The sequence below is a fragment of the Chiloscyllium plagiosum genome, chromosome 35 (genome assembly GCF_004010195.1).
Source record: "Chiloscyllium plagiosum isolate BGI_BamShark_2017 chromosome 35, ASM401019v2, whole genome shotgun sequence".
NCBI classification, from domain to species: domain Eukaryota; kingdom Metazoa; phylum Chordata; class Chondrichthyes; order Orectolobiformes; family Hemiscylliidae; genus Chiloscyllium; species Chiloscyllium plagiosum.
This window is the reverse complement of record NC_057744.1, coordinates 18,531,598-18,543,001: the sequence shown is the minus strand read 5'-3', so window position 1 is coordinate 18,543,001 and position 11,404 is coordinate 18,531,598. Positions and strand designations below refer to the sequence as shown.

Here is an 11,404-nt window from a genome sequence, read left to right as displayed (position 1 = left end):
TTTCCGTTAGGCGAGGAGACTAGGACCCGTGGACACAGCCTTAGAATTAGAGGGGGTAAATTCAGAACAGAAATGCGGAGACATTTCTTCAGCCAGAGAGTGGTGGGCCTGTGGAATTCATTGCCACAGAGTGCAGAGGAGGCTGGGACGCTAAATGTCTTCAAGGCAGAATTTGATAGATTCTTGATGTCACAAGGAATTAAGGGCTACGGAGAGAATGCGGGTAAGTGGAGTTGAAATGCCCATCAGCCATGATGGAATGGTGGAGTGGACTCGATGGGCCGAATAGCCTTACTTCCGCTCCTATGTCTTATGGTCTTATGGTCTTATGGTCTTATTATTAAAGTTTGTGAGAAGATTTGTAGCTCGGGTGCTCGTTGTCATGGTTCTGTTTGCCGAGCTGGGAATTTGTGTTGCAGACGTTTCATCCCCTGTCTAGGTAACATCCTCAGTGCTTGGAAGCCCCCTGTGAAGCACTTGTGTTGTTTCCTCTGGCATTTATAGTGGTTTGTCTCTGCCGCTTCCGGTTGTCAGTTCCATCTGTCCACTGCAGTGGCTGGTATATTGGGTCCAGGTCGATGTGTTTGTTGATTGAATATGTGGATGAATGCCATGCCTCTGGGAATTCCCTCGCTGTTCTCTGTTTGGCTTGTCCTATAATAGTAGTGTTGTCCCAGTCGAACTCATGTTGCTTGTCATCTGCGTGTGTGGCTACTAAGGATAGCTAGTCATCTCGTTTCGTGGCTAGTTGGTGTTCATGGATGCGGATCGTTAACTGTCTTCCTGTTTGTCGTATGTGGTGTTTTGTGCAGTCCTTGCATGGGATTTTGTACACTACATTGGTTTTGCTCAATGAACACCAACTAGCCACACAACGACATGACCAACTATCTTTAGTAGCCACACATGCAGATGACAAGCAACATGAGTTTGACTGGGACAACACTACTATTATAGGACAAGCCAAACATAACGAGCACCCGAGCTACAAATCTTCTCAGAAACTTTAATAATATCCTTCCTATAACTGGGTGACCAGAACTGGACACAATAGTCCAGAAGAGGCCTCACCAATGTCTTGTACAACCTCAACATGACTTCCCAACTGTTATACTCTAAAGGACTGAGTAATGAAGGCAAATGTGCTAAATACCTTCCTAACCAACCTGTCCTCCTGCGATGCAAACCTCAATGAATTATGTACCTGAACCTCAAGAAACCTCTGTTCTCTAACACCATCCAAGTATAGTAGGTTAGTATGCAAGGATTTCAGATTTCACACAATGGTGGGGGGGGATAAAATTGTTAATTGTGTAAGTCCTATTTCTGTTTGTTGTATCAAAATGCAATTCCTCAAATTTTTCCATATTATATCTAAAAATACCAAAACATATTGGATGATAGAAATCCGAAATAAGAACAAAAAACACTGAAAAATACTCAGTAGGGCTGGCAGCATTGGTGGAGAGCATAAACTCCTTTCTTTCAGAGTTTAAGGTCATTGATCTTTCATCAGAATTGACCTACTGTGTATATCTGGCAGTCTGAAATGCAGTTTTGCAGATAACATCTTGACACCTTGCCAGAAACATTTGAATATGAAGAGTAAATATTCCTACTGAGGTGATAGAAAGAACATTCGTAAATGAAACTGACTTTACCTGACCTCAGCAGAGAGGTCTTGAAATCCATTCTACAGGCCTTCTTGCTATCCTGACTAGCACAGCTGGATAGAGCTTGGGACAGTTGTTATCTATATGACTTGATATCACACTAGAACATGCGTGTATCCAGTAAAGGAGTCATTTTATTTTAATGATAATAAATTTATGAAGTATGATAGGTTAGTATGCAAGGGTTTTAGATTTCTCACAATGGCGGGGTAACATTATTAACATAACCTGTATTTACAAACTCCAAACTTTTAGAGGGTGTAAGGAGGTTTATAGTAAAATATAAATCATTCACTTTTTAATTCAAAATAACCTCAGAATATTAAACCCCTTCATTCAAGTTTCTTCCTGACCTCTTTATGCAGATAGAAATTTTACTGATAGTTGAAAATGTTAGCTACTATGTCAAGTCAAACCTTTTTTAAAACTCATTAACAGGATTAGAGTATATTTGGCTATGCCAGCATTAATGGCCTACCCTAATTGCCCTAAGAGTCAACCGTGGTTCTGGAGTCACATGCTGGCCAGACAAATGAAACTAGTATTGTTCCCCTTAGTGCCAGAGAAGATTTAGTGGAGAGTTAGTAAAAAAAAAACCAAAATTATGATATGATTTGATAAATTAAATACAGGAAACTGTTTCATTGGCAGAGCAGTTCAGTAACTAAAGCACAGAAGATTATAAACTGTAGACTCTTTGCTACCGCTTCCACATAAAACTGCAGTATGAGCAAAGATGTTATGGGGCATGCCAAAAGCCTTACCTAAAATGTTATTGTCAATTATTAAAAGTAGCATTCATCACCAAAGGATATATAAAACATGCTCCTTAAAGTGATGATTAGTACTAGATTAATTGGAAAGACCCCAAGTTTAAATCATCACAGTTATGTAAAACTCTGAATATGCAGAACTAAAAAGCAGATTATTGTGACCAAACTGAAATATCTTTACATCTTATGTCTAATCTACATATATCTACATCTAATCTACATACATCTACATCTGCACATGGCTAGTTATCAGATCCTTTTGGACATCACGGCTCATCAACAATGTGTTTCTTTCCCAAATCCTTTTTACACTTAAAGAACATGAAAGCAAATACTAATATATTAATTGGTTAAAAAGACAAAGTTCATTTTTATTTTCTATTTTTAAGATAGGAAAATGTATAATAACATTTGACTTAAAGATTAAGCCTGACCCTACAGAAAAGGCATTGCCTTTGCTGAAACTGACAGTAACTCACCATTATATTCTGTATTTGCCATGTAGTACAGTGGATTAACGCTTAGATTAAATGGACCACCAGCGATGGCATTCTGAATCATGCAAGGATTTTGAGCGTAGGTTGGTGTATATTGAAGAATCAGGCAAAAAAGAAGCACTGGTAGAACTGAAGCCATTTCTTTCGATGATTTCTCCAACACAGCGAAAGAGGTGCTGTGTCAACTGTTGTTTCAGCAATAACCTATCCTCAAAAGGTGCAGTATTTATAATATTAAGGCGTGATTGCTCCAAGGCTATTTCTATCTTCGTGATTTATTGGTTTCGTTATAGGGTGGGGTTCTCCAATTCACTGATCAAATATTTTTTACACACCAACTATTGTTCTTAAACACCCTTTTCTAAAATGTTTAACATAGGCTTAATGGTAACTTATTTATGACATCAGTATGAGGAATAAAAGATAGTTGTACATGAAGTACTTCTGTAGTTTTCTTTAACAATCAGGCTTCAGGTTTTTAATTCAGAATGGGACAGGACTGGACAACTACAAAGTTAAAAGTGTTTCAGCAGCCAAGGTTTAAGTTTGCGACAATTTAAAAAAAAACACAATCAAGGTACACTATCTGAATGCATACAACAATCACAATAAAGCTGATGTATTGGTGCCAAAATAGATGTAAAATGATAGATGTAATTGACATTATCAAGTCATGGTTGCAGGCTGAGCAAGAATCAGAACTGGATGTTAAAGGATATTTGCCACATAGGAAGGAATGGAAAAAAGCGGTGAGTAGTTCCGGTAATGAAAAATGTGGTCAATATGTTACTGAGGGGTGACTTTAGCTTGAACGATTAAGTTGGAGTATCTCTTTTGATGGAGATTAGATTTCCCTACAGTGTGGAAACAGGCCCTTCGGCCCATCAAGTCCACACCGACCCTCTGAAGAGTAACCCAACCAGACCCATTTCCCTCTGAATGATGCACCTAACGTTACCAATTCACCTGATCTGCACATCTTTGGACTGTCAGAGGGAACTGGAACATCCAGAGAAAACACACACAGACACAGGGAGAACATGCAAACTCCACACATTGTCCCAAGACTGGAATCGAACCCAGGTCCCTAGTACTGTGAGGTAGTAGTGCTAACCACTGAGCCACTGTGCCAACTACCACAGAGCTGAGGAACAATGGACAACAAATAGTGATGTGCGTGTATATAATGTATTAACCACACACACACACTGAGTTTGCAGTGCTGCCCATCTGCCATCAAATTGGATGCCATTAAAAGTAATTCTTTTGACAACAATTATTTAAGGCAATTTTGACCATTATACATTTTGCATCAATTGGCTCCCTAATACCCTCAGATGCACAAGCTATGCAGATGAAAAACTAAAAATCTCACCTGGCTTTCTCATTTCTACAACACCAATCAAATGTGGACATTGGAATATGATGCTTTATTGGCTGCCACATTCTCATACTGAACTAAATGTGCAATTACATGGTCTACAATGTTCAAAGGTGCTTTTCATTTGGAAGGGGCTATTGTTATGGTGGATATATGTTCATCCATACAGCATTAGCACTTTGGATCTGCAGTATACATTTGAATAAGGTTGTATTAACTCAGCTCCGGAACAAGGTATGACATTGGTCTGCTTCTGAAATGTCCACATCATACAGTAAATTTAACATAGCATGTTGCTTCATTGTGAATGATGGTGCATGATCAGAGCTACTGTTACTTAAATGCTCTTCTCTTTTCAACATTCCTAACAGGCTATCAGCTTGCATATCTGAGATGGAGCCTCACTTGGAGGGTTCCTTCAAGTGTTCGTAAACAAGCAGTGACAGTGTTGAAGAAGATATCAGTTACAATCATGTCACTAAACCCAGCAAGAACAGCAACTTCCAGTGGCTGATCACAGCCTACAGCAAAAGAACCAGTAGGTGAAGATCCCTCATGGAGGCAGACGAGAATGATCAGATCATGAATCTACTGGCTTTCTTGTCATTATCCACAGCTCCCAGAGAATCAGTGCAGGCAGTGGCTAAGGATGTCCAGGTCATCATCACCTGACTGTATCATCTGTTGACGTGGTACCAATGCTCGGAATGAATGAGATGCCATCCCATTCCAGTGCCCGTCAAGGTTTCATCGGCCTTGAAATATTATGCCAGCAGCTTCTGCCAAGGAGCAATTGGGACCTTTTTGGCATCTCCCAATCCTTGACCCATAATGCATCCACAGTGCCCAAGAATAATACATTTTTTCGAGTCTATATTAAATAGGTACAAGGACTTTAAAAAAAAGATCCATATTTTATTGAATTAGGATAGAAGGGCATGTGCCCGAAACGTCGAATCTTCTGTTCCCTAGATGCTGCCTGACCTGCTGTGCTGTTCCAGCAATAAAGTTTCAACTTTGAATTAGGATATGACTAGGGAGCTCAGTCCCATGGTCTGCACATCCAGCACCATTTGGGAAATGCTATACACTCCTGGCAGTGTGGATGACCTGCAGGAGGTGCCTCTGGTTGGAGCAAAGACTCCCGGTTTTGGAGTTTGAGTGGTAAGCTGGGTGCCATTACGGAGCATTTTTGTGGCTGAGAAAGTCATTTCAGGATGTGATCACCCTGCAGCTTAAGGATGTGCAGGCAGTGTGGGAATGAGTGACCAGCAGACAGAAGAAGAGGATTGGGCAGGTAATGAGGGAATCCCCACATCTATCACAATGGCAAACTATTTTGTGGGCTTGGAAAACAGTGAGAGTGATGGCTCCTCTGTGAAGGCCACCCAGAGCCAAGGCCATGACATTTAGGGTGGTCCTGCTGCTTGTGGGAGGGAGGGAAAAATATGGAAGGTCAATAATGAAGGGGGAATTCATTACCAAGGGGAATTGATTGATGCTTCAGCATTTATAGATATGGCTCCAGGATGATATGTTAACTGGAGATGCCAGAGTCGATCGTGTGATACTGGAAAAAAGCACAGCAGGTCAGGCAGAATCCAAGGAGCAGGAGAATTGACATTTTAGGCATAAGCCCTTCATCAGGAATGAGCTTGTGGGCCAGGGGCTGAGAGATAAATGGGAGGGGTGTTGGGGCTAGAGGGAAGGTAGCTGATGCCAGAGTCAAGGATATCTTAGAACAGCTGCAGGGCAGAACATTGTGAATGAGAACAGTGAACAATAAGAGGGCTTGGCCAAAGTTGGAACTAATTACTTAGGAAGGAAGAGAAATGAAGTCCTGCAAGGGAATTAGGTCAGAAATTGAAAAGCATGATTTTAAAAAGGTAGCAATCTGAGGATTACTCCTGGTGTCAAACAGTAGTGAGTATAGGAATAAAAGGATAGAACAGCTGAATGTGTGCCGAGATAAATGTTACAGAAGAGAGGGTTTTAGATTCCTGAGCCTTTGGGACCATCTCTGAGGGAGGTATATCTTGTTTGAGTTGGATGCATTATATCTGAACAGGAATGGAACCAACATTCTCACAGTGAGATTTTCTACTGCTGTTGAGATATATTTAACTTTGGATGTAGGTTTGCTCGTTTAGCTGGATGGTTCGTTTTCAGACATTTTGTAATCATACTAGGTAACATCATCAGTGAGAGTTCGGATAAAGCACTGGTGAGATGGCCCACTCACTACTGATGTGTTTAGGATTCCTTGGGTGGGTGATGGCATTTCCTGTGGTGATGTCATTTTCTGTTTTTTTTCTCAGGTGTATAAATGGGATCCAAGTCAACGTGTTTGTTATCGCGTTCCAGTTCACAGCCTACAGCTCGTGTGTGTCTCTGTTTGGCTTGTCCTAGGATGGATGTGTTGTCCCAGTCGAAGTGGTATCTTTCCTCATCTATATATAAGGATACTAATGAGTGTGTGTCATGTCTTTTTTGTGGCTGGTTGCCACTAGCAACTAGCTACAAAAAGACGTGACCCACTCTCACTAGTATCCTTACGTACAGATGAGGAAGGACACCACTTCGACTGGTACAGCACATTCATCCTAGGACAAGCCAAATAGAGACACAGACGAGAATTCCTAGAAGCATGGCATTCCAACCGGAACTCTATCATCAAACATATTGACTTGAATTCCATGTACCACCCCCTGAGAAGAAGAACAGGAAATGACATCACCACAGGAAATGACATAACCCACCCAAGGAAACCTAAATACATAAGTAGAAAGCAGGCCATGCCACCAGCGCTTCAACTGGATGCTTACTGATGATATTACCTAGTATGGTGATGAAATGTCTGAAAATGTAGAGTCATACAGCAAAGAAACAGACCCTTTGGTCCAACTAGTCTATGCCAACCAAGCTTCGCAAACTAAACTTGTTTGCATTTGGCCCATATCCCTCTAAACATTCCTCTACCCATCCAAATTTTTTTAAATGCTGCAATTGTCCCTGCATCCAAAACTTCCTCTGGCAGTTCATTCCACATATAAACCACCTTCTGTGTGAAAACATTGCTCCTCAACTTCCTTTTAAATATTTCTCCTCTCACCTTCAAAAATATCCCTCCTTGGTTTGAACTCTCTCACCCTGGGAAAATCCACCTTATTTGCGATTTACCTTATCTATGACCCTCATGATTTTATAAACCTTCATAAAACCCCTCAACCTCCAACATTCCAGTGAAAAAAGTCCCAGTCTATCCAGCCTCTTCTTATAACCCAGACCCTCCAAGGATCTGACATGTGAATGTTTGCTTGTACATACGAATGGCTATTTTCGATAGTACTATATTGTGTTCAGTCTTGAATATAACTCAACTTACAGGCACACTCTGGAACAGAACACATTCTTAATTTGGGGGCTGACTTTATTCGGGCCAGATAATGAGGGGATAGAAGAATCACAATATTGATAAAGGAATGATTTATAGCATTGAGGATGGATGATATTTTGGAAGGATCACTAAATTAGGCCAGAGGTTAGAAGTGAAAAAATGCAAGCAGACTGTTGGGTATGTATTATAGCCTTCCAAGACAGTCAGGGAGATGTTGAGGATCCACCAGATTGGTGGAAGTCATGTCAGGAGGGGAACATTTTGCATGTAGTGAAGATACTTCAGTTAGGTTTTGAAATTGCTATAGAAAAGATAAAGATAAATCTGGAATAAAAGTTCCAAGCTGGAGAAAGATTGATTTTATTAAAATAAGGTACAGTTTGGCCCAAGTGAACTGGGAACAATTTCTTTTTAAATTCATTCATGGGATCTGGGCATCAGTGGCTCGGCCAGCATTTATTACCCATCCCTAATTGCCCAAATGGCCATTAAGAGGCAACTATATTGCTATGGGTCTGGAGTCACGTGTAGGCCTGACTGGGTAAGGAAAGCAGTTTCTTCCCTTCAAGAACTTAAGTGAAGCAAGTAAGTTTTTTTTTCCGATAATCGTCAACAGTTTCTTGGTCATCATTGGACTCTTACTTTCACCAACCACAATGGTGGGATGAGAACCCAGGACCCAGAACATTAATTGATATTGATTGCTTAAGCAATAGTACCACTGGGTCATCATCATCTTCCCCAGCAACATTAGGAGATATTTATGGAGGAAATAGTGAGAGTACAGGCCAAAGAGAGAGAAAGAGACTTACTTGTGGTTTTGATTTAGGGATGCCGGTGTTGGACTGGGGTGTACATAGTTAAAAATCACACAACACCAGGTTATAATCCAACAGGTTTAATTGGAAGCACACTAGCACCTGATGAAAGCTAATGTGCTTCCAATTAAATCTGTTGGACTATAACCTGGTGTTGTGTGATTTTTAACTTTGTACTTGTGGTTCAGTTGTCTTACTATTGGATAAACCTGCAGGCTGGATGAACTGTAACCCAAACCCTGTGGGAGCAAGGAAGGAGAATTTGGGACCCTGATATTAATTTTCAAAACCTCTCAGGCTGATAACCAGAGGATGTGAGAGCTACTAATGTTGCACCATTATTACAAAAGGGAGGAAGGAAAATTACCAGGCGTGGGAAATTACAAGCCAGTCAGCCTAACCTTGGTGGTATAGAAATTATTAGAAAGAATGCTGAGGGACTGAATGGATCTATACTTGGAAAGGCTCAGAATAATTGGAGTGGTCGCCATGGATTTGTTAAGGAAATGTTGCATTTAAATAAATCTGAACAAAGTTTTTGAGGAGGTAATCAGGTGTGTGTTGATGAGATTTAATGTGGACTGCATAGACTTTAGTGACGCTTTTGATAAATTCTCCAGGGCAGACTACTCAGGGAAGTGAGATGCCATGGGAAAACACTATTAGAAGAATTTATGACTGGATTTGTTTTAAATTCACAAGAAGTCATTTAGTTGATTCATACTGTTGTATAAGTTGACAGTGATCTGAGTTCCTAAATTCTGCACTGTTGATTCTTAGGTTCACTGTTGTGTTAGTGACTGGCATTCAGGTTGTTTGATTTGTTATTTTAATTTCTGAGATTATTTTCAGAAATCTGCCATTGTATAATTAAAAACAGATATTTAGAGAGACACATGCTGAGTGCTCATATGTTGAATGTAGTTGTTTAGTACAACATCTGGTTGTCAATGGTTTGGTATTTAATTTGAAAAGGCCATTAATGTCAATCTGATTAAAAATCACTTTGCGATGTCTTCCAAGTCCCTTACCATGTTCTATAGTTACACACTTCCCAATACTTTCTGTGAGATGTTGTCAAAATAAAATGAAACCTAAGCTTACTTTTATGTGTAAAACAAATAGTTATTAGTTTCATTTGCAGCAGGACTCTTCAAACAATTCCAATCTGCTTGTAAAAGGAAGGTTGGAACTGTAAGTTCAGGCTGCAGTATATTTATGGCTAATTTTGACTTTGAGAAAGAGTATATTATTGGATCAGTTGAAGGTCTGCAATAAAAATCAGGAGAAATGTGTAAGGGGTGCAAATGGAATATCAATAGAATCATACAATACAAAGAAGCTCTTAGGCCCATGAATCTGTACTTCCAAAAATACATGAGAGCCTACACTTGTCCTACTTTCCCACACAAGGCTCATTACCTTGAATGTCATGACACTGCAACATGTAACATGAAACTATAAAGTCTGTCACAATCCAACAAGTACATTTGCCCACACATGAGAAGTGAGCACTTTACCTTTTAAATAAAGAACACGGAGAGACTAGACATTCTGTGTCATAAGGAGGTGAAGTTGAGTTGGGGGGTCGGGGGGATGGTGGGGAAAGGTAAATCAGAGCAAGACTTATACACTTAATGCTAAGGTCCTGGAGAGTGTTGCTGAGCAAAGAGTCCTTGGAGTGCAGGTTCATAGTTCCTTGAAAATGGAGTCGCAGATAGATAGGATGGTGAGGAAGGCATTTTGTATGCTTTCCTTTATTGGTCAGAGTATTGAGTAAACGAGTTGGGAGGTCATGTTGCAGCTGTACATGACATTGGTTAGGCGACCTTTGGAATATTTTGTGCAATTCTGGTCTCCCTCCTTCTGGAAGGATTTGTGAAACTTGAAAGAGTTACAAGAATATTGCCAGGGTTGAAGGCTTGATCTATGGGGAGAGACTGAAAAAGCTGGGGTTGTTTTCCCTGGAGCATCGGAGGCTGAGGGTTGACCTTATAGAGGTTTATAAACTCATGAGGGACATGGATAGGGTAAATAGTTATTAGTTTCCCAGGTCTTTTCCCTGGGGCGGGGGTGTCCAAAATAGAGGACATAGGTTTAAGGTGAGAGGGGAAAGATATAAAAGAGACCTAAGGGGCAATTTTTTCACACAGAGGGTGGTGCATGTATGGAATGAGGTGCCAGAGGAAGTGGTGGAGGAGGCGGGTACAATTACAGCATTTCAAAGGCATCTCAATACACGAATAGGAAGGGTTTAGAGGAATGTGGACTAAATGCTGGCAAATGGGACTAGATTAGGATGGCACAGTGGCTCAGTGGTTAGCACTGCTGCCTCACAGCACCAGGGTCCTAGGTTCAATTCCAGCCTCGGGTGACTGTGTAGAGTTTGCACATTCTTCCTGTGTCTGCGTGGGTTTCCTCCGGGTGCTCCGGTTTCCTCCCACAGTCCAAAGATGTGCAGGTTAGGTGAATTGGCCATGCTAAATTGCCCATAGTGCTAGGTGCATTAGTCAGAGGGAACTAGATCTGAGTGGGTTACTCTTCGGAGGGTCGGTGTGGACTGGTTGGGTCAAAGGGCCTGTTTCCACACTGTAGGGAATCTAATCTAATTAGTTTAGGATATCTGGTTGGCATGGACGAGTTGGACCAAAGGTCTGTTTCCATGCTGTATGACTCTTTGGTCGAAATGTCCAAAGCACGGACGAACAACTGAAGGTATAGTTAACATGAGGAAGACTAGAGAATGAGAAGAATAATGTCAGGGAATGACAGGTAGAGCAAGAAAGCTGAGAAGCAGGTTGGGAGAGAACAACTGTGGATTCTGATCACTGGTCCAGTAGAGTTTACTCTGAAATTCTAAATGTT

At 40.8% G+C, this 11,404-nt stretch overlaps 1 protein-coding gene across 1 annotated transcript in view; it reads right to left on the bottom strand.

The window, feature by feature from the left end:
* LOC122540677 (mucin-21-like) overlaps nucleotides 1-3,155 on the bottom strand; it is an 11,907-nt gene extending 8,752 nt beyond the window's left edge. The window contains exon 1 of the mRNA XM_043676744.1: nucleotides 2,926-3,155. Coding sequence (XP_043532679.1) covers nucleotides 2,926-3,082 — 157 coding nt within the window. The 5' untranslated portion in view covers nucleotides 3,083-3,155. The remainder of the gene's footprint in view (nucleotides 1-2,925) is intronic.
* Between the last annotated feature and the right edge of the window lie 8,249 nt (nucleotides 3,156-11,404).